Source organism: Hylaeus anthracinus, unplaced genomic scaffold (assembly GCF_026225885.1).
Source record: "Hylaeus anthracinus isolate JK02 unplaced genomic scaffold, UHH_iyHylAnth1.0_haploid 12001, whole genome shotgun sequence".
Classification (NCBI taxonomy): domain Eukaryota; kingdom Metazoa; phylum Arthropoda; class Insecta; order Hymenoptera; family Colletidae; genus Hylaeus; species Hylaeus anthracinus.
The window spans coordinates 22619188-22644775 of record NW_026534348.1 but is presented as its reverse complement, the minus strand read 5'-3'; the positions used below and the strand labels follow the sequence as shown (position 1 = coordinate 22644775).

Here is a 25588-nt window from a genome sequence, read left to right as displayed (position 1 = left end):
TATTTTTGTATTAAACTCCTATTATGCTGATTATTAATATATAAACAATATTATTATGCATTTGTTTGAGTTTCCATGGTTCATTTTGTTCTGAATTTCTTTTTCTTGGAATGAGTTCTGAAAGAAAGCTTTTGCGTCATTTCTAGAAAGAAAACTGTGATTCTATAAATAAAACTGTAATGTGTTCGGTGAATTTATTGTTCATAACCCAGACTTTGCTCTGTCCATAACCTTCTTCTAGCAATGATTCAGTTCTCTTTTGATAGAATGTTTTTTCGTCCTGAAAATGAAGACTTGCAGAGAAATGGAATTCCTTTCAGAATTATGACAGAAAGTCGCGAATCATACAGTGGCACCAGAAATTTCAAATAGAAGGAGTCAATATAAGGTTCTTTAAAATTCGTTTATATTTGGCAAATGTCAAGAAGTATCTTTGTTATTTCTTTCATACGGGGGAGAGGCAACTACCTCCATGAGTATCACTCCCTGATTGCACTGTGAAATTATGTTTTGGCGTGGTTATCTCTTAACCTCTTCAGGCCCATAGTAGCGCACGTGGACGTTCAAATTAATTTTTAATACGAAGTAATTAATTTCTTAAAATAATAAACGTCGCATACCTCTATATCGACTTCTCTCTAAATGTTTTCGATGACATCTGTCAAAACCCAGATAGCACAGGGACGTCTTATGTACGTCCATAAGACGTCCGGTACTGGACGTTCGGGACGTCCTATGGACGCCCAGATAACGTCCAAACGTCGCCTGAACGTCCTGTGAACGTCCCTGGAAGGTCCCAGTTACATCGCAGGACGTTCCTGGGACGTCTGGCGTGGACATTCTACGTACGTCCCTGGGACGTCCGATGTGGACATTCTCAGAACGTTCTCTGTAAAATTGAGATTTAATCAAAAATTAAATTTTAATTTTATATATTTTCTTTTATTTGTTGGTAGATTTTAGTTAAATATATTTATTTCTTGTAAACTGGATTCCATGAAAACGACGAACAAAAATCTTTCAATTTTTATTTACCTCCGGCGGGATTCGAACTGATGATTTTCGAACTACAACCGCAACCTGCTTCCTCACTTACCCATAAACGACTTTCCTAAACCGACTTATATTTTAGGCTTATATAGTGACTCGTATTAATATTCGGATACTTTTTAAAATACAATTCCTTCTCTTGAAATTGGTCTAAATGACTTGAACTTTTTTTTGAAAAGTTAGAAGAATTAATTTACTAGGTAATTCTGATTAGTTCCAAATATTACATACATATCACATCTCATATGTACAAAAAATATTGCATTCCTAATATTGAATAAACATTTTGTTTTACATGTGCACACATATATTCTGTTGCGAATATTAGATAAATATGTGTTTTATTTATGGAAAAAAATATTCTGTTGCGAATATTAAATAACGACTGTATACCCAGGTAGCACAGGAACAGGAACGTCTTTTGTACGTCCATGGGACGTCCGGTGCTGGACATTCCCAGAACGTTTTCTGTACGTTCTCTGTACGTCCATGGGACGTTCGGTGCTATCTGGGATAATAATATTAATTAATTTACAATTGTAAGTAGTGTATTTTATATTCGGAAAAAAAATATTCTGTTCTACATAGTGAATAAATTATATATTATAAATAATATTAATAAATAATATTTACTTTGTCTAAAAAAAAGTATTTTTCCCTAAATCTAGAAAGTTCAGAGCGGACATTCCTGGACGTACAAAATTTAAATCCCATGGATATCCTAAGGACGTCCAACAACGGACGTCGGACGTTTGGACGTAAACTGGACATAAAATGGACGTCCATGGGACGTCCGGTGCTATCTGGGAAGATAATAGTTCCTCCACAATGACACGCTGTTAAAAATGGCATGTGTCATGTTTAATACACAAAAAAAAGTAATACATTGATTAAATTGTAAATAATATATTTTGGTATATTTTTATATATTAAATTATATTTGTATGGATTTAATTATATTCTGTTCAAACTTGATCAAATTTTTGCACTGGAAACAAGACGATAAATAAATTAGTTTTAATTACTGAACTTCGCGTATATAATTTTCCAATTAAATTATTGAACTCCAAACAATTCGGAGCATGGAAAGAATATTTTTTTCAAAGAAAAAATCCAGGAATGCGAGAAGGTTCATTAATCAAGGTTTTCTTAGTAACGATGAAGTATTTCGGATTAACCAACGAGTTTATTGTAATTTTCGAATTTATTATGATTTAAACTTTGAATAATTTGAAGTATACGATAAATATTTTTCAACCACCCTTAAAAAAAAAAAAACAGTATTCAGTTCGATAAAGTTAATAAATCAGCACTTTCAAATGCACAATACTTTCTATGACCTCAAAATAATAACAAAACATTACAATTACATTTATCGATCCTCAAATATCTTGATACACGTGAATACTTGTTGTCACGCAAAGAAAAATGAACGAAACACTGGAGAAGTTAATAAATCGTGACTTTCAAATACGTAATTCTTTCTGGCGCCACCCAACAATAACAAAGAACAGAACTCCGGAAAAATTAATAAATCCAGATGCAAATGATCGTTTACTCCTTAATAAATCAAGTCACCGAAACCCGGAATGTTTTCTAGAGACACCCTAATGATAACAAAGTATTTGGTATTGGCTGCGCCCGACGATTGAACTAACTGTCCGAAGAACGTCCCTCGAAAATATTTACCCGGATATACGAGAAGAAACACCGGCACCAAGACGACCAACAGCAGCAGGCTAACGCTGAAGTGGAATAGGATCGAGAACCCGAGGATGTCCATGAGATCGAACGTGTTCACGGTCATGATCGTCACGATTTCCGATTTCCCGTAGAGAAAAACGAACAAAACCGGAAGAGAATCCACGAAACGTTTCGTGTCGAGTGGTTAACTTTGCGACTTCTGTATTATGGGAAATCGGCGTCGCGTGGTACCAGAATCCGCGGTGCTACTGACTGGCGTGTGGACGATTATGTTCGAAGACCTGACCCTCGACCCCTTGCAAAAGACCAGCCAGACGTTAGCTCGATGATACAGCCAGTACATCGATGGCACTGTCCTCGGTCTCGACGTCTCGTCCCCCTCCCAACATTGCCTGACGAATCCCAGAGGATTCGTCAGATTCGTCGGAGAATCGACGTCGAGGCGATTTATCGTGGACGAAGCCACCGAATCGAATCGTGGTTTAATTATAGGCGGCCACCAGAGATAATCGAGACCGAATCTCTCGAGCAGCCTTTGGTCCAGGTTGGCTGAACCATGAAAGGGAAGTCGCCGAAGAAGGAAACTGTCTTTAACACTTAAGGGTGAAGCCTACCTAGGACGGTCCGAAACAAGAAGCAGATTTACGAATTTTTTGGCGACAAACAGAAAATTCTATTATAACAAGCTGTGTAGGGTATTCAAAAGAATGGTTTTTAATACATGTGTTGGCATTTTTTGTATTTAAAAATATCTTAAATTAACAATGTTACGGTGTTATCGTACTTTTGCACGAGTAAATGTTTTCGCGGTGACCGTTCTACCTGAAAACTGGGTTATTTGAAATTCAAAACTCAAGCATTTGTTAATAATATATTCAATTATCTAAGTACAATCGAGACGATTTATTATTTTTTTACTCTAGTTTTTTTATACGTGAAAAATGGGCGTTCTTCAGTGCTAAAAATCGTAGATGCAAATTTGAATCGCTGGCATTTTGAGTAAAATTATTTGTTCAAACATGCTGTTCGATAGCACTTAAATAATTTAATATATTTTTAAAAAATGCTTGATTTTTAAAGCTCTGAAACAGTGTGGTCACCACGGAATACTCATGTAAGCAATAGCGACGCCGTAACTTTGTTAATTTAAGATATTTTTATATACAAAAATTACAACACGCCCCTGAGATTTTTTTTACAGAGAAGAATGTATGTAATGTTTTTCTACTTACAGAATATTTTATATATATTTCAAAGGACATTTTGTACTTTTTTCAATTCTTGAATACGTAGACTAAAGTTAGTATGAAATTATTTTTTCGACAGGTACTCAACTCTATAAAAGGGATGAAGTGCTATCTATGACGAAATATCAAAGTTTGTAGAAGAATAAATGGCATTCCCACTACTAGATAACACAATAGGTTTCTTTGAAATTTCATTGCTCGAAGGATACATCTTAATATTAAGAACTGTTTTCTTAACTGAATTTTAATAAAATCATTCTTGTCGTATAATTATAAATTTATTAATAGACACAGTAAAATAGACTAAAAAAATCTATTAATAAAAATAAGCAAAAACTAATGACCTCGTCTAATACTAACAAGAAAAGCTATTTCCCTAGGCATTTAGGGGCTTTGCAGTAGATGATGATACATTAGCATAAATTTAAAATACCTCCGAATATAATATGCTATATATGCTCTGAGGCGGGACTTCCGATCATGGCGCCGGCGAAATGAATTGGGAGACGAATGGGAGACGAATGGTGATTTTGTGTCGGAAAAGTGGTATATAGGACCGAAACCAGGAAGTAAGTGGGTCGCTGTGTAGTGACAGGAGTGGGAGAGTGCAAGAGGAGAAAGAAAAGCGCAAGTGTAAGTAGTGAGGAAAACCAGCTCCTCTCCCGGGGAAAGTGCTTCTCTCTCCGGGGGAATAAGGGAGGGGCAGCCCAGTGGAAGGGGCATAAACAAAGAAATCATGGCGGGCATAGAGAATTCCCTAGACTGGTCAATACAAGAGTGGAGGAGATCATAGGAAGGTGGTGGACAGATCGCCGGATGTAACGGAAAGCGAGGAAGAGTGGGCGGAAATCCAGAGAAGGAGAAGAGTAGAACAAAGCAACAGATCAAATGAAATAGCGACGCATAAGCACGAGGTCAGATAAAAAAATGTAAAGAAATACGTAGGAAGTGAAACAGTGGATAGGAAAGAGAATATAGGGAAAAGGTCCATAGAAAAGGAAGTTAGAGAGAAAAATAATAATTATAATACCAATAGTCTCCAAGAGAATAAGGGATATAAAGACGCACGTGTCCAAGCGGTAATAACAACGAATTCAGGTAAGAGCATCAAACTAACTGAACTCTACAAAGTCGACCAAGATGAGGAGGAGGTAAATTCCAGAGAGGACGAATACCTCAAATTCTGTGAATGATTTCAAAGCAGCGTCAAAAATCAAAAAAGTTAACTATATAAGAATTTTCAAAAACATACACATTTAATTCACAGATCGAATCAATTAGAATGATTACATATAGAGGAGCAGAAATAAAATTCAAAGATCCACACAGAGGCAAAACAATAGTAAAGGAACTACAAAGCAGAAATAAAGATAGCATGGAATTCCGCATCCCATTCAGGGCGCAGGAAAGATGAGGTGTCACGAGGAAATGGGAATTCTCACCAGCCGAACTCATCCAGGAAGCAGAGGAGGGACAAGGACTAATCTCAGCCGAAAGGCGTCACAACAGAAAAAGGAATGGACTACAAAGAGACTGGTATGATTTTACTAAAATTTGCAGGAGACTCGCTCCCAACGAGGTTAAGCATATATGACGGTGTCATAAGCCTAAAGATAACCCCATACGTCAAGGCGGTAAAACAGTGTTTCAATTGCCTGCAATACGGGCACTTCAGACAAAAATGCAGAAGAGAAGTGAAAATGTGTTTTATATGTGGGGATGTTTACCATGGTAACTGCGATAGGAAACTGCAATGTGTGAACTGCAGGGGCGAACACTAAGCATTAAGCAGAAAGATTAATGGCCTACAAAAATTTAAGCCTCCTCGAGGCAAGACAATTAGCAAAAATGGAACTGGGAATATTCGATAAATCCAGGAAAGATGATAGAGAGATAGAGAGCCTGAGAGTGGACGATCTGAACTTCCCAAAGCTTTAACCAAAAAGAAAGAACTCATACAAGGAAACCGAAAGATGGGAAAACTTATCTGTTCCAATAAACAAGGGCAGATGGAACAGAAACCAGGAAATTAAACAGTCAACATTTGAATCAAAAAATAGATATGAAAATCTGCACTCGATAGAGGATTACCATAAAAACAGACATGAATCCTTCATCCCCATGGCTCAAGCAGAGGAAGAAGAAGTAAATAAAAGATACGAAAATATAAGAGCAAAACCAATGCACAAGGGTAGAAGACCACTGACAGAAGAAGATATAAACCTATTACTGGACTGGATACACCAAGAGAAGATGGAAGATATGGTTATTGAAAAAATTAACAGAAATCGAAGAATTAACCACCCCAAAAGGATTGACCTACACGACGAAGGATATAACTATAATAGAAAAAACAGATATCCCCAAAGAAGATTCGGGACGAACGTCAACTTCGAGGACTCCCTGCCCAAAGAGGCTTTCAAATCCACGAGGACGGAGGAGCTTGACGAAGATCTTAGTTTCATAAAATCATCCAGAAATTCAAACCAAACTGACAGGTACAGAAAGATGTACTTCAGGAAAGTAAATAATAAGGAGTTCAAAGAAGAAGTAAGATCCAGGATATCCAAAATGACTGGCTCGATTCATCAGAAGGAATCGATAGAAGACATAGAAGCGAATACTGGGAAAGAGTCAGATATAATCCAAGAAAAAGTAGGATATATGTCAGAAAAGGAATGGGAGGGTCTACAAATACTAAATTTTTACTAACTCTTAACTGTTAGCTACAAAAGAAATAAACTTGCTAAACAAAATATTTTACAAATTACAGGAGAACATGCACAATAATGTAAGATTAGGTTTTTGGAATGCTAGGAGCTTAAATAATAAGTATAACGAATTAAAAAGAATAGTTGATGATTACGATATATTTTGTGTAAACGAAACCTGGATGTACAAATGGACATTTCAAAAATTCAACGAGTATAACATTATACATAATAAAAATAACAGGAAGGATAATAAAAGCTTTACCACATCAGGTACAGGTATGATAATTATATATAAAGATAACCTAAACATTGAATTAACCAAAGAAAAAACATAGAAAATTAATACGAATACATGAAGTTCGCAATCAAGAATATGAATGACAACAAAATTTATGATATAAATTTTGTAGACAGAAATCCTAAAGTAAACGCGAGCTATGGAAAATGAAAAGAATTATTCGAGGATCTGGAATTAAAAGACAACTCAATAATAATAGGGGATTTAAATGCAAAGCATACGGAGTGGAACTGTGGAACACAAGACATCTCAGGAAAGAACTTAAAGGAAATCCTAGAGGAGTACGAATAACAAAAGTTTTAACAATTCGAATACCACCAAATAATAAATCTCAGGTTATATACAAACGAAAATGTAGGTTTGGAGTCAGACGTGTCCAAGAAACATTTGGGTAACAGCAAACTATATAAAAACAAAGAAAGAGTGAACTGGATGGAGTTCAGACAAAAACTAGAAGAGAAAAAAACCGTAATAAATCAAGAATGGGAAGGTATAACAAACATCAATTATAAATACCAAAGATGGTGTGATCATATATATGAAGCTTTTCAGGAAATGACTCAGCATAGGAAAAACAATAAAAAAAGAACCAGAAACCACAACCAGAAGAAATAAACAATAAAAGAAGGAAGAAAAATACAAATAAAGAGGACTCAAGTCAGGACCATAGAAAGAAGAGAAATATCTGGTGGAATCAAGAATGCGAAGAAGCATGGCAGAAATGGAAAAAAAGCTCGAAGACGTTATAGAGAACGGGTAAACCCGAGGACTATACAATAATGGAATATAACAGAATGAAATGGTCACAGTTAAAAAAAGAAAAGAAGGAGGCTACGTGGACTGCATTTACAGAAGAGCTGTCTAGTGAAAAAAACAGTGGAAAACTGTGGAACAAGGTAAGAAGAATAAAGAATATCTACATGAAGGACAAATCGACGTTAAACACCAGAAAAAGGTTGGAATTGGAAGAAATAGAAGTAGCAAAACTCGTGGAAAGAAACAGTAACTTGGAAAGCACTCATAAAGAAACAAACGAACATGTAAATAGATACATCAGCACCTCACCATCCAAATGGGATGAAAAAATAGATAATGTTGAAATACTAACAACTATCAATTGTTTTAGGAACAAAACGTCAGCCCCGAGCGACGACAAAATAGATTATATAATAATAAATGAATTGTCTTCATTCATGAAAAAATTGTTATGCTGCATTATAAAGGAGACCTGGGAACAAATGACACTACCCAAAGAGTGGAAAATGGGTAGGATGTGTCTACTGGAAAAACCTGGAAAAGCAGCCTTGAGACCAATCATTTTAACTTCATGTACAGGTAAAATTATAGAGAAAATAATAAATACAAGACTAAATCTTTGGGCAGAAGAAAACAATATCATCGATGAAACACAATCCGGATTCAGACACAAAAGAGGAACAGTTGATAATCTAAATAGAATAGTTATGGAAATAAAAGATAACAGCAGAAAAAATAATACCACAGCAACGGCTTACATAGACATAAAAGGGGCGTATGACAATGTCAACTTTGACAAGTTCATACAAATACTAATGGAGAAGAAATGCCCACCGAGGATATTAGGATGGGTGAGCAACTGGCTAAAAGACAGGTATGTTCAAATAAGGGACAGTAATGGGAATGATACAACAATCCCATGGAAAATAGGGGTCCCTCAGGGGGCAATCATCAGCCCGACCCTGTTTAATCTATATATTGCAGGTTTATCCAAAGAATTAACAGTCCAGAATACACAAACATTAATTCACGCGGATGATATAGGAATTATAACAAAGGACAAGGACATAAAGGAAACTAAGAGTAAGATAAAGAAAATCATTCAACAACTAAATACCTTTCTAAAAAGCAGGGATCTAGAAATATCAGTAGATAAAACCAAAATCACCTGTTTTGGACAACAACCTCAAGAGAAATCAATAAAGGTACTAAAAATCATTACGAAATCGTCAACCAAGCAAAATTTTTAGGAATCACGATAGATAATCAACTTAGTTTCAAACCACACATTAAGGAAATGGTAGAAAAGTTCAAAAGAAGAGCCAATATAATAAGGTTTCTCTACCATGGTAATAAGGGGGCTAATCAGAGCCATGCGTTGATGTTTACGAGAGCACTGATATCATCGGTTGTGGAGTACGCCTCGCCGGTGTACCTAACTTTTGATGGACAAAAAAATATACAAGACACTTTAAGAAAAACGAAAACGGCAGCCTTAAGGGTCAGCAATAGGATACAGAATATCTTCTCCACTTAATGTGATCTACATGAAGTGTGGTTGGACTACACTACTAGACAGAGCCATTTTTCTGGCCAACAAGTACTGGGTACGTCAATTCGAAAAAGGTAAAGAGAGCAACCCCACGCTACAATTATTTATGAAAATCAAAGAACAAAATAAACAAATCAACGAAACACACACGACCAACAAAATCCACACCAGGCCAAACATATCGGAATGTGCATTCTACGATATATGGAAATGGAAGGATCAAATATTCACCAGGGAATTTATTTCCGAGGGTCTAATAAAATGGAACAATCTGAGAAACGGAACCACAATTACAGGGGAATCAAGTAATAAGAAGTGGAAACTGGACAATGAAACAGGTAAATTAATAAATGACAAAGCAGTCCCAATTAATATGATAGAAATGTTCTTCCTAGATAGACATAATCTATTAAGGGTGCGCAGGAGACAAACTGGCGCCATCAACGGAAAGTAGGTGAACTACTAGATAGTTTTTCCCGTTTTTCAGGCACAATAATGAAAAAACATATAATAATTATGCATTTCGTAATCAGGGGAAGCAAATCTATCGTTTCGTCAAGCGTTTTTTGGAAAAAATTGAAAAAAAAAAATTTTATTGCCTTTCAACGTATTTTTAGCACGTTTTAAAATCGAAATTACAAAATGTGTAACTATCCCCCACAACGGAATTTTATAAGGAACAATTTAAAAAAAAAATCACCCGGAAAGGACGCTTCCTCGCCTCATAAAATTACAATGGTGTTGTCGTTATGAAATCGAGAAGACTGATGCGCTTGCACAATGGCTTGAGTTTCACGCTCTCCACCACAGCACACCACAGCGCTGGTATCGTCTCTCCTGCTGCTGGTGTGGCAATAATTTAAAAACGCCTTTCAGCATGGTTCAGTACCGTACTAAGAGTATAAAGTGCCCGAGCTTATATATTTTACTTTTGCATATGTATATATATTCAATATTATATTATTAAAAAACGTCATGTATATGTTAAGGCTGTTTATATTGCATTGCAATTAATTGATACAGAATAGTCTGTTACGATAATTTTAAAGTAGTAAATAATAAAAAACTGATATGATATTTATAATATGGTACGAAAATAATAAAGTACTAATTGTTATTTGTGGAATGTAATGATAGTATGCAATGTAAAAAATATTGTATAATAAAAAAGGTAAAACGTTTATGAACATTATTTTTGAATATACGTAATTACATAAGAAAAAGCACACTAACAAAGGGAAGGCACGGATGTTGCAATCGCTTTTGCAACGACACCCTATGGGGGTCGTAGTATGCATGTAGTATTGCAAAACCATTTTGACTTTTTTCAAAACGGGTGTTTGTTTTTGATGTACAATAAAAGCATCTAGCAATGTTCGTTGAATGCATTAGTAGAATATTAGATTGTAACGCTGCTTGACCCCGGGTACGAATCCCGATTGATGTATTTTTTTTTAATTTCAATTTTCTATCAGAAATATACTTTTTGAATATCATGTACTATATACTGCATATTATATATTACCTTACGCATACTTTAAGGTTGAAATTAATTTTTTAACGTGTAACATATGTTGTATGCCAACATAGTATTTGTATTACTTTTAATTAAGATAACTGTCTTCTCCTGATCCTCCGTTTAACTCCAACAAACATTCGAAATTTCTTCCTCCGGTAACTCATGATTTCATCCTGATTAGTCATCCCGAACTTCGACCTCGCTACCTCTCCTTTGCCGACCACTAAACTCAAGATAATTCCTATACTTTCTATCCTATACTTCTATCCTATATTTTCTATCTTTCCCAAATCTATAAAGCCTACCACTTTTCCCTTTTTCATCAGAGAATTGTCCGAACCGTTCCGACACGAGAACCTATAGCCAGTACCACGCGTTTACCTATATTAACTTCGTTTAAATTTCGCTCGACGATTGTACTTGTCGAATAATAATAAAGTACAGATCAAGCGGAAGACAACATAATTTTGGCGACGAGGATGAGATGTCCAGCACTCTACACACAGTGAACATAAGTGGAAGCAGCAACACAACCCTGTGGACGAGTGGCAACACAGTTGCTGAGAACGTGGACACCGAACGAGACGAAGTACAAGGAAACGACGTACCAGAGGAAGACCCAGGTATTTGGTTGGAAAATACTGGACCTAGCAACTCCAGCACCGATTGCAGAGGAAAAACTTCCGTAGTAAGTACTGCTCAATAGATATTCGTCTTTATAGACAATTCTTTCCTTTCTATTTCCCTTTTTTCCTAAAAACAGACGCAATCATGTCTACTGAAGATGAAGCGTCAGTAATTATATACGAGCTCTCATTTTTAGTTAAATTAATCCCAGAAAAATTTGATGGCGATCGATACCAAATCCGTAGCTTTGTAAACCAAGTTGACGGAGTCTTTGAATTAGCCGCGGACATCCAAAAACCCGCTTTATTACTTTACGTGAAAAGCCGTATTACCGGTAAAGCACGAGAACAAATAGACATTCATTGCAATTGTTACGAGCCAGGGCGATAGTGACGCGCGTGTGAGCCCAGCGAGTGGGATAGATTTGAGAATTGAACCAATACGATTATTTATTATGTATCAATGGTGCCGAAGATTTTAGGATAGATTAGATAATGCAGACGACTCTGACGCGAAGTCAGATAGCTGCAGGAATCGGTATCTCCCAGTGAAGAGTAACCGTAGGTTAAGGTGTTTGGTTGTCTTGGTTATTGGAGACAAACGCAGACGACTCTGACGCGAAGTCAGGTAGCTGCTGGGAATTGGTATCTCCCAGTAAAGGGTAACCGTAGGGTAAGGTTCGAACTGTGAGGTTGTTGGAAAAAATGCAGACGACTCTGACGCGAAGTCAGATAGCTGCAAGGAATCGGTATCTCCCAGTAAAGGGTAACCGTAGGATAGGTTAAGTTTAGGAGTTCGGTTTGAGTACACAAGGACTGAATCGTATGAATAATACGCGTCGTTAATAAAGCCTCGCAACTTGTTAATTTAATAGAATAATAACTCGAGCGGTAAAGTTATTATGTTGTGGGATCGTTACACTGGCTAGGATTGGTGATTCCAAAGTAAAGGTTTAATGATTGATTTTACAGACTTCTAAGGTTTACCAAAAAGTATATATTCAAAATAACTATACTAATTACAAATGTCTAGTGTCGTGTTGTCGCGGTTAGTGTATGAAGTTAAAATTACGTAAATGTTGCTCGGTGTTGACGCACTGCGGGCGATGCGGGGGTCGAGAGTACTTTTAAATGCCGTAATAGATGAAACCCGTCTTCGCGGATCTATAAGGTTAACTATGATCGAAAGGGAAACTGAAGCCCGATCTCACTAGAGTACTACTCTGCAGACGATCAACGTGTCTCTAACGAGTAACTCTTTCGTACTAGCCCCCGAGCAACGAAAATCATGGGTTTATATACCCCTAAATGTTGGTGGGGAACCGTCAGTGATTTCCATATTAGGAAATTTGACGGTTAGGATTTTCGTGGCTCTGAGGTGAGCAGCTGCGTTCACTGGAAAAAGGGTAGATTAGAAACTATCCCACGCAACGCGAGTCAAAGATGATATTAAGAGTATGCAGCTGCAGGATGCACTCCCGTGAGACCAAGCTCCAAATTCCAGAAGGGTAGATAAAAAGATTAATGAACGCGAGCTTCTAAAAAACGGAGAGTTTCTGTATACGTAACACAATCTTACGACTTGGGACGAAGTTTCTGACCTTCTTTTAAATCATTATCAAGATAAAAAATCTCTCGACCAGTTGTTCGAAGAATTAAATTCTATTGTTCAAAAGAAAACCGAAAACATATCGCAATTTTGTCAAAGGATGGAAGACCTTTCGTCTCGAATCCTCGCAGCTGTTCACGCGTCAGAACAAGACGAAAGTCTTTTACCTGGCAGTATCGCAATGGTAATTAAAATGACCCTCAACCGATTCATTTACCATTCACACCCTCAGATCTCACAAATGCTTTGGTATAGAGAGTTTCAAACAATTAATCAGGCCTTTACAGCCGCCTCAACGGAAGAAAAAGCTCTTTGAATTCGTTATGAAAATTTCGCATAATGCATTTATTGTAGTAGAACAAATCATGCAAGTGAGGACCAATCTATTTTGCACAACACCAATCGCAACTGTAGGAGAAACGGAACTAAAATTATCGGTCCGTAAGTATTTGTTTAATTGTAAATTCCAAATTCTGAACTCTAACACGGGTATTCCTTTTGATGATCTTTTAGGACAAGACTTTTTTTGATACGCAAAATTGTAAAATCGACTTCCAAAAATCATCTATTTCGATCAAATCGATTCCATTCTCAATCCCTCTACAACGAAGTATGAGTCAACAATCAGACTCGTTGTCAATATCAGTTAATCCGTGATCAGAAATGGTAACCAAGGTAACGGTTGAAAACCTCCTCAATCTAAAAGAAGCACATTAGTAAAAGTAATAAACAAGGACGAAGCCTTAATTACAATTATTAATCGATCTTTAGAAAGGAAGACATTCACCAAACCCAAATTACCACTCTTACGTCCTTCCGAACAAGCTCATATTTTTTATTTTTCCGTCGATCCAAAAGACATAACCGAAAGGCTTAAATTACTAAATGAGAATATACGTGTCAGCCATTTGAATTCAGAAGAGAAAAATTCAATAATTAAATTATGTCATGAATTTGAGGATATTTTCCACCGACCCGATAACGTATTAACTACAACCTCAGCAGCTATCAATAAAATTCCAACGATGGATGATATTCCCATTCAAGTTAAACCTTATAGGCACTCCGAAATACATAAAGACGAGGTATCCAAACAAATCGAGAAAATGCTAGCACATGGAATTATCAAACCTTCTACTAGTCCATGGTCAAGCCCGCTCTGGGTCGTACCTAAGAAAGCGGACGCTTCTGGTAAACAAAATTGGCGTATCGTCATTGATTATAGGAAACTCAATGAAAAAACTATCGGAGATGCTTACCCTCTTCTACACATAGAGGATATTCTAGACCAGCTGGAACACGCCCAGTATTTTACCACATTAGATTTAGTAAATAGTTTTCATCAGATTTCCATACATCCAGACGACGCTCTAAAAACTGCCTTTTCTATTCCAGAAGGTCATTTTGAATATACACGAATACCCTTCGGTCTTAAAAATGTTCCCTTTGTTTTTCAACGAATGATGAACAACATTCTGACCGGGCTTAACTTCAAACAATATTTCGTCTATCTCGACGATGTAGTTATCTATGGATCTAGCCTCAACAACCACAATGCAAAATTACGTAACGTCTTTAGTAGATTTCGCGAATATAACCTCAAACTTCAGCCAGATCAATGCGAATTTTTACGCGAATCTTGTCAATACCTCGGACATGTAATTTCTAAAGATGGAATGAGACCAAACCCTAATAAAATTGAATGTATAAAAAAAATGGAACCTCCAAAAACATTAAAACAAATAAAAACATTTTCTTGGGATGGCAGGGTATTATCGGAAATTTATCCCGAACTTTTCGACAATCGCGAAACCAATCACGTCATTATTAAAAAACGACACCGAATTTATTTGGTCACAAGAGCAGCAGCACGCGTTCGAGACATTAAAATCGATGCTGACAACTGAACCCTTAGTACAGTATCCTGATTTTTCCCAGCGATTTGTCGTCACATGCGATGCTTCTAATGTAGGCATTGGCGGCGTTCTCTCACAAATAAAAAGTAATAAGGATCTACCCATCATAGCTTACTATTCAAGAACCCTAAATAGCTCCGAACAAAATTATTCCACTACTGAGAAGGAGTTATTAGCCATCATAAATACAGTCGAACATTTTCGACCTTATCTCTATGGCAGAGAATTTACGATCTATTCAGATCATCAGCCCCTTCAATGGCTTTTTAGTTGTAAAAACCCTTCTTCAAAACTCGTCCGATGGCGTTTGCGCCTTAATGAATACAAGTACGTAATCAAATATAAACCTGGAAGAGTAAACTCTAACGCAGACAGTTTATCACGACTTCATCCTGATCACAAAGGAAACTCCAAATCCATACTCCACGCACACAACCCCAGTAAATCGTATCAAGACTATACGAAATTCCACTACATAAACAGGGACGTAATTGAATTCCCAAAAGAGGAGACACCTCTCCCAAATTTAAGAGGTACAGTAGTACTCTTATGGCCAGAAGATTTAGATAAAGAAAATCAGTATTCAGACTACGTAACTCAAAATTTTGACACAACTGGATTAACATCAAGCCCCAATGGATTGTATAAATTGCAAAATAACAACCAAACTCTATTAATTTTATTTCCCAAAAACCTACATCATGACAAGATCGATTATCGTAATTTATTTCAAAGTTTTGCGACCCTCCAAGATACTATGAGACCAGAAGATCTCATTTTAGTTCCACCTAAGAAACAAAACAGTATCAAACCTGAAATTTTTAATGAAATGGTTAAATTCATTTTTCCCTCTACTAATATTAAATTTCTGAATACAAAGAAAATCGTTCCCAAGGACCGAGATGAAATACAGATCAAATCAACAATAAAATTTAAAGTCAACGATCTTGTTACAATCGAGAATAAACAAATTTCGTCGGGACTATCTAAGAAACTAACAAGCAATGCTAAAGGACCTTATAAAGTCATTCGAATATTTCCTAATCAAACTGTTGAAATTCAAATTGGCCGAAAATTAATTAAATATCATACTAACCTACTCAAACCGTACTTTTCAGATGAATCAGACATTCCTAATCTCCCTTCTGCTTCCGCTCCTAGCCAGCAGTCATTTTTTCTCTCACCGACTTTCGAGAAATCAAGCGGAATCCTTTATAACAAAAAAGGAACGACACAAATCGCGAATTCAAAACTTACACTCCTTTCATACATGAATGAAACTCACTTAAGTAATACGCTTACAATTATTAATAATTATTTCATTAAAAGCAAAGGAATTTGCAATGCGACATTAGAAGATCCAAATCGGAAAGGTCACACTAGTTTTCATTGTGAACGTACTATCCAAGTAATCGAAGCTGAACTATCAGAAATTAGTTCAAAACGTGAAATTCTCCAACAGCTGACCGAGAAATTAGTTATTAGAAAAAAACGCGGCCTTTTAAATAGTATGTCATATTTATTAAAATGGGCCTTTGGCACTCCCGATGCTGAAGATGCTCAATTTTACGAGGATAGTATCAAAACATTAGTAAATAATGACAGACAAACGCAAGCTTTGCTCTAATCACAAGTTCAAGTGATTGCTAATACTATTAGGAACTTCAATAGCTCCCTTTACTCGCTTCAAAGTCAAGAGAAGGCAATGAATGAAAATATAGAAAAAATCAATTCATTTATTATCCAAACTAATTCTTACATTTCACGTTAGGAAATGGAATCTACGGTAAACCAACAAATTACCACTTTAAGTATGTTAGTGAGCCAAGTTAATCGAGAGTTCTCAAAATACATAGAAGCTATTAATCTTGCTGAACATAACATTGTTTCTCCATTCATCATTACTCCTAAGATGTTGTATGAAGAACTGAAAAATTTTAAAAATGAGCAGGAACTAGTTATGAAACCAAATTTGGAAAATATACATATTTTTTACAAATTTATTCAACTTCACGTTATTGCCACAAATGATAATATAATATTTGCACTTCAAATTCCCTTAGTTATTCGAACGAAATTTGATATCTTTGAACTCATTCCACTCCCAATACAACATAACGATTCAAAAATCTCATCTTATATTATTCCTCAGAATCGTTATCTCCTTCTATCCCAGACTAAATCCTAATTTACCTTCCTTAAGGAATTGTCTGATTGCAACGAATATCGAGATGAGGAGTATGTATGCTATCACCTGCACACCACAGCTTCAACAAACCAACCAGTTTGCGAAATCGAGCTGTTATCTCCTCACATTAAGAAGATTCCTCCTACCTGCACAATGAAAACCATCAAAACAACGATAGAGACATGGAACTATGTTGCAAAAAACCAATGGATCTACGTCCTCCACGAGCCAACTACTCTAACCGTCATGTGTGAAGGAAATCAGAATCACATGAAATATGTGATTCTTCAAAAAAGCGGAATCATACATCTTCAACCCCATTGCAAGGGATACACCAACCTGTTCGTGATTGCAGCCACACATGAAGTCAGCAAAAATGCAACCTATTATATGCCACGCCTGGATATCCAAAGTGACGACTGTTGCATCTTAACACCTCACTTAGATGCCATCGAATCGACCATTTTAAAACCGATACATCTAACAAACATCGACCTCATGGAACTCAAATATGCCGATAAAAAATTAGGCGAATTTGATGAAATTATTACCAAACAAATAAACAAACCATTCATCGTTACACACGCTAAGTGGTACACAATTGCCCTTGGAATAATCTCAGCACTATTGGTGTTATTTATACTTCTAAAATGCTGTAAAAATTTCGGATGCCTCCACTGGTTACAACGACTATGCTGTTCGACCACGGATCCGAGGCATGGAGAGATCAACTCACCGTTAATACAAAATTTCGTCAACTGTATCTTCGACTCGTCATCGTCATCGTCTTCGAGTCCACCTACAACAGTGATCAACGAGGTAGTCACCTATCAACCAAGACGGAATCGAGCGACGGTTGCCAATCCAATACCTGAGATATCTGAAGATGAAGAAACTCTCCCCGTAGTTCGAGTCCAATCACGACAAAGAACGCGTAGAAGCACTACACCCCTTTAAATATTCCCCATTATCTTATGTAACCTTACTTTTAAGTTTTATATTCAAAAAAATAACCATTTAACCCTACATTAATCGTGTATAAGGAAAAGTAAGCGACACTAATCAAAAGGTAATTAAGTTACTACTAACTGTACAAATAGTTTATATGCTTATATGATATTCATATCTAGGTATATTAACACAATTTATATCACAAAAATTCTAATTTTAATTTTTACTATAAATTTTAACTTTAATGTTTAATTTAATTGTTAACACCCAGTTAACAATCTTTTGGAGTCTTGTTGTGTGGCTAAAATAGCTGTATCATCGGCAAATGTAAATAGCCTGGTTTCTTGTGTAGTAGGAATATCGGCAGTGTATAATGTATATAGAATAGGCCCCAAGATACTGCCCTGGAGGACTCCTGCTTCAATAGTGCAGATATCCGAAGTGGAATCCTGAATTTTAACAAAAAATGTTCTCTTTTCTAGATATGATTTGATGAGCTCATAAAATAATATGGGAAAGTTTTGTTTGATTTTATATAAAAGTCCCTCGTGCCACACTTTATCAAATGTTTTCTCTATGTCCAAAAAGAGAGCAGTACAATGTTTTTTTCTTCAAAGGTAAGAGTAATTTGGTTTGTCAGTCTATGCACTTGTTCTATTGTAGCATGTTTGTTTCTAAAACCAAATTGATGTAGCGGTATTAAATTTTTATCCGTAATTATCTTTTTGAGCCTGGTTAAAATTACTTTTTCTAGTAACTTGAACATTACGGGAAGTAGCGAGATTGGCCTGTAGGACGTTGGTAGATGTGGTTCTTTTCCGGGTTTAGGCAACATAATTACTTGTGCTAATTTCCAGTTGATAGGGAAATACTTGATTAGTACCGCATTAAAGATTATGGTAAGCATTCTTACTGCTTTTGATGGGAGTTCCTTCATTATTTTTCCACTGATTAAATCAAAACCAGGAGTCTTTTTAATTTTGATATCTGCAATTAGTTTTTTTACTTCGTTTACTGTGGTTTTTGTTATATCTTGATTGAGATTAGTGTCAAACACGACGAATGGAGTTATATTTGAACTTATGATAGAGGTATTTGAAATATTTGGTTTAAATGTATTTTGTAAATGTTCGGCAAAAGTGGTGGCTTTTTCGAGTGTGCTTTTTGCCCAACTAGAGTCTGCTTTTTTAGTAGGCGGTAAAGAGACCACTGGCCTCTTTAGTCTTTTGCAAGCTTTTCATAGTGAGTAGTTGGTGTCGTCATTAGGAGAGAGGTTTGAAATGTAAGAATAAAACTCTTCGTTACAGTAATTTTGAATTAATTGCTTCACTTCTTTCGTGATTTGGTTTAGTTTTTTTTTTTTGTTATACGGAGTTTTTTGTTTTAGCCATATGTATTTTAATTTTCGTTTAAGTTTTATTTGTTTCATTTGTTACGAGCCAGGGCGATAGCGACGCGCGTGTGAGCCCAGCGAGTGGGATAGATTTGAGAATTGAACCAATACGATTAATTATTGTGTATCAATGGTGCCGAAGGCTGAGGATACATTAGACAATGCAGACGACTCTGACGCGAAGTCAGATAGCTACAGGAATCGGTATCTCCCAGTGAAGGGTAACCGTAGGTTAAGGTGTTTGGTTATCTTGGTTATTGGAGACAAACGCAGCCGTCTTTGACGCGAAGTCAGGTAGCTGCTGGGAATTGGTATCTCCCAGTAAAGGGTAACCGCAGGATAGGTTAAGTTTAGGAGTTCGGGTTGAGTACACAATGACTAAATCGTATCGGTAATGAATACTACGCGTCGCGGATAAAGCCTCGCAACTTGTTAATTTAATAGAATAATAACTCGAGCGGTAAAGTTATTATGTTGTGGGATCGTTACACTGGCTAGGATTGGTGATTTCAAAGTAAAGGTTTGATGATTGATCTTACAGACTTTTAAGTTTACACAAAGAGTATATATTCAAAATAACTATACTAATTACAAGTGTCCAGTGTCGTGTTGTCGCGGTTAGTGTATGAAGTTAAAATTACCTAAGTGTTGCGCGGTGTCGACGCACTGGTGATGCGGGGGTCGAGAGTACTTTTATGGCCGTAATAGATTTTAAAACCGTCTTCGCGGATCTATATGGTAACGATGAGCGAAAGGAACTGAAGCCCGATCTCACTAGAGTACTACTCTGCAGACGATCAATGTGTCTCTAACGAGTAACTCTTTCGTACTAGCCCCCGAGCAACAAAAATCGTGGGTTTATATACCCCTAAATGTTAGTGGGGATCCGTCGGTGATTTCCATATTTGGAAATCTGACGGTTAGGATTTTCGTGTCTTTGAGGTGAGCAGCTGCGTTCCCTGGGAAAGGGTAGATAAGAAGTCTTCCCACGCAACGCAAGTCGAAGATGATGTTAAGAGTATGCAGCTGCAGGATGCACTCCAGGGAGACCGAGCTCCAAATTCCAGGAGGGTAGATAAAATAAAATTGATGACCGCGAGCTTCGGGAACAAACAGCGAGTTTCTGTATACGTAACACATTATGTATTCTGGATATGTGATATATCCTGCATTTTAAATTTTGTCGGTGAGATCTATTACTGCTGATTCTATTTGTTCAGGAGTTCTTAAAGGTACATTGCAATTTATGTTTTCTTCCAGGGATTGTTTAAATGTATTCCAATCTGTGTTACGATTATGCAAATATGGCGTTGTTTTTGTGAGGATAGATTTATATAGATAGTTTATTAAAATCGGAGAATGATCAGAACTAAGATCTAAGCAAGATTTAATTTTAAAATGCAATTTGTTTAATCCTTTGGTTATTGCGAAGTCTAATAGGTTGGGAGTTTTGTCGTAGGCTGACGGCCAGTATGTAGGTTCGCCAGTGGTCAGTGTGTCTAATGATAGTATCCTTATTGTTTGTTCTAGGATTTTACCTTGAGGTGAATTTATTCTAGAGCCCCATAAAACATGTTTCGCGTTATAGTCTCCGCCGGCAATAAATTTGCTCCCTAATGTTTGAAAAAAATTTGAATATTGCTGTACTGATATTTTGTGTTTTGGAGGACAGTAAACTGCAGCTAGCGTAATATTTCCATGAACTGTGCTAATAGTGACAGCAGTAGCTTGTATATGCGTGTCAGTGGTATTTTGATGAAGAAAGTGTTTAATATCTTGCTTAATAACTATAGCTGATCCACTTTGCTTTGCCGGATGGGTGTTTAGCATCGTAGATATTATAAGATGGAATTTTAACGTAATTCTTAGTAGTAAGATGTGTTTCTGCAATGAGTATTACATCAATTTTATTAACTTGTAGAAAGATTTTTAATTCTTGTAATCTTTGTTGTAGCCCATTTGCGTTCCAAATTGCAATGTTTAATGTAGTATCCATTTTATTTGTTAATATTGTTAAGCATGCGTGTGATAAGTTCTATCATTGTGTTAATTTGTTGCGACTGTTGACTTAACAATTTAGTTTGTTCAATGAGCATATTTGTTATTAGTTCTGTATTTTTAATTGAGTTTATTAGCAGGTGTTTAATTTCTGTTGAGTCTGATGCTGATTCGTGGTTTTGTAAAGTGGGAAACGATTCGTTTAGAATTTCCTGATTTCGAGTTGCTTGAGCATAGGTTTTTGTATGTATAGAAGACTGCTGGGTCGTGATAGTGTTGTTGTTGTTAGCGTTCACTGTGACAGTTTGGTTTTGAAGGTTTGAATTTACCGTAACTATTTTCTGTTTAAGTTTAGGATATAATTTTTGCTGTAATTGTTTACGTATTATACAACCTTTATAGCTAGCAGGATGATTTCCCTGGCAATTATAACATTTTACGTTATCTATTTTTCCTACGATAGGACAATGCGAAGTCCAGTGTTTACCTGCACATTTAACACACGCGGGAATTCTATTGCAATAGTTTCTGGTATGACCGTAGGCTTGGCAACGTGAACATTGTGGGATGTCTCTTTTAGTTCTTGGAGGTTCAAAAGATACTATAGTGTTCAGTAGTCTATCGATCTTAAAAATTTCTTTATTTTTATCGCTCGGTTCGAGTTCTATGAAGAAAAGTGGTAGCGGTTGCTTTGTGTCGTGTTTTATTATATTATTTATCCGTCTTACCTGGTGGCTGAATTTTTTTAATTCGCTAGTAATTGTACTTGGATTTGTTTTAGGGTGCATTCCTCTTAGTACTACCTTGTAACTTTTGTCTTTCTTTAGTTGATACGTATGAAAATTCGCATTTTTCTCTTTCCGGGCTATAACAACTTTGCTGTAGATTTCGGGGGAGTTGGCTTGAACTTTGACGTGGTTATCTTTTAACTGTTTTAGCGTGAAGTTTTCATTTGCAGTTTCTTTGAGAAGTTCCATAAGAGGTTCAATAATTTGAGCCTCGACGTATATTGGTGGAGGTTTTGGTTGAGGTTGAGTTGTTTCTGTCGCGGTGTTTTCTATTGGTTCGTCTGTGATTTCTGATAGTATATTGTAAGGGTTTTCAATAGTTATGTCTGTTAACCATTTATCATAAAGTGGTTCTGCGTCGCTAATCATAGGATTTGAAGGTGGATTAGTTTTTCGTTTCTTGGGTGCAGCTTGATTTAAACCACTACTCGACGGTTTATCGATATCCATTAAGTTTGAGATGGAATTATTACTTTTATTTTTATTGGCTTGATGTTTGGCAACAGTGTAGTTTTCTCCATCTTTAGCGATTTTTAATCGGAAATTAGTCATTTGTGCCGTTGGGAATCTAAACTTGCCAATAGGCAAATTTACTCTCTTCGAACTCGCACTCGCACTCGAAGTAACTTAAACACGTAACACAGAGATAGTTTGACACTTTGCGTAAACACGTCTTATCGCTATGACGATTTAATCGCGACTGTTTTGAAGAAATAGTCATCAATAGCAGAGAATCCAAGCGTAAAGAGGACAGAATGTGTGTTCGTTCGATATCGTCCCGCGACTTTTCCCGGGATTAGCGTACGAACGGGAGAAAAAAATAAACTGTCCGAATCGTGTTTTACCGAAGCAGTTTTTATTGCCTCCGTGGTGAAACTACACAATAGTTGTAATACAATAAAATTACCCTTAGTTTAAGAACTTTAGGCGTTTTAATTTTGTTCCCGTAGGAATGCTCAAATGTCCGTAACACGGATTTAGAAATAAGATTTCTAAATCTCAGAGACTCGCGTGGAGAAGACTTGTTGACTCGATAAGATCGATCGCCAAAAATCACGGTAACGATTGATTTGAATTCGATTCGCGCTGTGTATATATGTATTATCGTTCTCGGTGTCGCCCGCCGCCTCTCCGACTTCTCTCGCCTGCTTTGTACGGCCAGCGGAGCGAACGAGAGCAAGAGAGCGCCGGGATGAGCACGGACAGCATAGTATACACGTTTAAATTTGACCGTAATATACATACGAGTTCGAAGCCGGGGTTCGCGCGTCGAACAATGTGTGTAATGTTTTCTCTTTCTCTGGCGTTTGTATTCTCCGGAATACTACTGTTAGTTGTACATGTATACGTTCCATTCGTTCGATTTTACTAGTGTTACAATGAGAAAGCATGTTATCTTCTATCATTCTCCAAAGTATAACACCCGTGCTGGAACGATCACTTTATAGTTTGCCGCTACACCGAACCCCCTGTTTTGTCTACGGGTTCCTCCTCGTCACGCTCGAGAACGGTCAAGCCGAATATACCATAAGAGCTCTTTCACACGACGATACGCGTATCGCAATACGCGTATGCGATACGTATCTGCTAGCAAGATACTTATGCGATACTGTATCCAACTAATTTCGTAGCTCGGTGTTGATCATTTGTTTTTCAGTTAAACATATCTTCTCGTTTAAGAAACACGCATTCTTAGTTAGTGAAAACCTTTCTGAAATAATGGATGAGATTGAAGCTTTATCCATTTGGTTTCTACATAAAAAAGCTACTAAAAGGAGAAAAGTTAAGAGAAAATATTGGGTTTATCCTATCAATAATATAAGAGAAGAAACGGGAGCTTTTCATATTTTATTCAAAGAACTTTGTAACGATCCATGTAAATTCTTCAATTATTATGTCTAAAAATTTTTTATGAGGAAGGTGAACAAATTCGACGATACTGCGCAGCGTCGTGTGAATGCTCGCATCTATTTCAATGTTTCGTCGGCCGCCTCGACGCAGAAAAAGTAGCCGGCGGCCGACCAACCGCGGATACCGAAAATCAGTATCGCGATACTGTATCTCGCGAGAATCGCCGTCTGAACGCTTCCATAACATTATGTGTTCCATCGGTATCCTGCATACGCGTATCGCGATACGCGTATCGTCGTGTGAAAGAGCTCTAACTGTTTCGAAATAAGCAACTCATCGGTCCCGATCGAGTTACTTATTTCGAGACATTGCTGTACTTGTTTCTATTTGTATAATGAATTTCAATATATTTATCTCTATTCTACATAGATATGTTTGATACGCATCATGGCTATCAAAAAATCGAGTACATTTCATTAACGTAAATCAAGCGGTATTCCCAGTAGAATTAAATAAACAATTTTGCAGTTATGAATCTAAAGCATTCATTCGATGTACATGGTGATTAAAAATTTTGTTTCCACTGCTCTTTCGAAAATTATCACCCAAGTTCATGTACATCATAATGGAAATTGTTTGTTTTAAAAAGTATATCCGAACATTAGTTATAAATAAGCCATATTTAACGAATGTATTTTTAAAAGAAAGTGAAAAAAAAGAATAGTGTAAGAATGTTTCAAGGGGACTCGAACTCGCGACAGAGGAATTATTATGCTGATGCTTTACTGACCACACCGAATTCGCTATTGACAGAATCGCTTATAATTCACCAAGTAAGCAGCAATAATAACTTCAATGTTGAATATCTCGTAAACTATAAATCGTCTGCCCTCAAAACTAAATATCATTCGCTTCAGTTTTCCACTGTGCAAAGGCTCATCAAAAAATTAGCGTCATATCTGGGCCCGTTCCCTTGTCAGTCTCTCTTTCTTCTTCATCAAACTGTCTCTTTCTACTTCGTCGACGCCTTCAAACTTTGGACGGATTCGAAGCTGATCGAAACATTTGGTTACACATACAATGTATGTAGGTATAATAACCAGCCGAGGGGTCGATTCTAAGTTTACATGCGGCTCCAGCCGAGCGCGAACATAGAAAGAGACAGAGAGAGGAAAGCGAAAGAAAGAGGAGAGAGAGGAAAGCGAAAGAAAGAGGAGAGAGAGGAAAGCGAAAGAAAGAGGAGAGAGAGGAAAGCGAAAGAAAGAGGAGAGAGAGAGAGAGAGAGAGAGAGAGAGAGAGAGAGAGAGGGAGATCCAAGGCACGAAGCTAGGAACCAAAACATATAGGCGGCGCGAGACAATACTAATGTAACAATAAAACTTTTTTATTTATTAATTTTTTTTAATCTAAATTTTTCCAATGTATTTA

At 36.7% G+C, this 25588-nt stretch overlaps 3 protein-coding genes across 11 annotated transcripts in view; 2 read left to right on the top strand and 1 right to left on the bottom strand.

The window, feature by feature from the left end:
* LOC128891216 (uncharacterized) overlaps nucleotides 1-22387 on the bottom strand; it is a 45863-nt gene extending 23476 nt beyond the window's left edge. Inside the window, exon 1 of one of the 7 annotated variants that reach the window (XM_054150560.1) lies at nucleotides 22250-22387. Coding sequence is in view for 3 of the 7 variants with exons in the window: in XM_054150554.1 (XP_054006529.1) it covers nucleotides 2740-2857 (118 nt within the window). In the remaining 4 variants the exon portion in view is untranslated. Of the gene's footprint in view, nucleotides 1-2739; nucleotides 3067-22249 lie in introns of those variants that run through there. The other 6 variants (XM_054150557.1, XM_054150554.1, XM_054150552.1 and 3 more) reach the window with 6 other exon arrangements.
* Nucleotides 4800-7294, top strand: LOC128891257 (uncharacterized). Of its 3 annotated transcripts, none has more exons than XM_054150662.1 (3): nucleotides 4800-5099; nucleotides 5269-6656; nucleotides 6775-7294. In XM_054150662.1, the coding sequence occupies exons 2-3, from the start codon at nucleotides 6123-6125 to the stop codon at nucleotides 7048-7050; spliced, it is 810 nt and encodes a 269-aa protein (XP_054006637.1). In that variant the 5' UTR covers nucleotides 4800-5099; nucleotides 5269-6122; the 3' UTR covers nucleotides 7051-7294. The 3 variants fall into 3 exon arrangements, with proteins under 3 accessions (XP_054006637.1, XP_054006639.1, XP_054006638.1); XM_054150664.1 differs by having other exon boundaries at nucleotides 4800-6656; nucleotides 6775-6985; nucleotides 7126-7294; XM_054150663.1 differs by having other exon boundaries at nucleotides 4800-6656; nucleotides 6775-6991; nucleotides 7126-7294.
* On the top strand, nucleotides 11408-18223 carry LOC128891259 (uncharacterized). Its single transcript, XM_054150668.1, has 2 exons — nucleotides 11408-11528; nucleotides 17259-18223. Exon 2 carries the CDS (start codon nucleotides 17333-17335, stop codon nucleotides 18134-18136), a length of 804 nt encoding a protein of 267 aa, XP_054006643.1. The 5' UTR covers nucleotides 11408-11528; nucleotides 17259-17332; the 3' UTR covers nucleotides 18137-18223.
* Nucleotides 22388-25588: the final 3201 nt, after the last annotated feature.

Coding starts and splice junctions, on each gene's coding strand:
- LOC128891257 (XM_054150662.1), top strand. CDS start 6,123: ATGGCTCAAGCAGAGGAAGAAGAAGTAAATAAAAGATACGAAAATATA. Junction 6,657..6,774: donor CAGATATAATCCAAGAAAAA/GTAGGATATATG, acceptor TACAAATTACAG/GAGAACATGCACAATAATGT.
- LOC128891259 (XM_054150668.1), top strand. CDS start 17,333: ATGAAAACCATCAAAACAACGATAGAGACATGGAACTATGTTGCAAAA.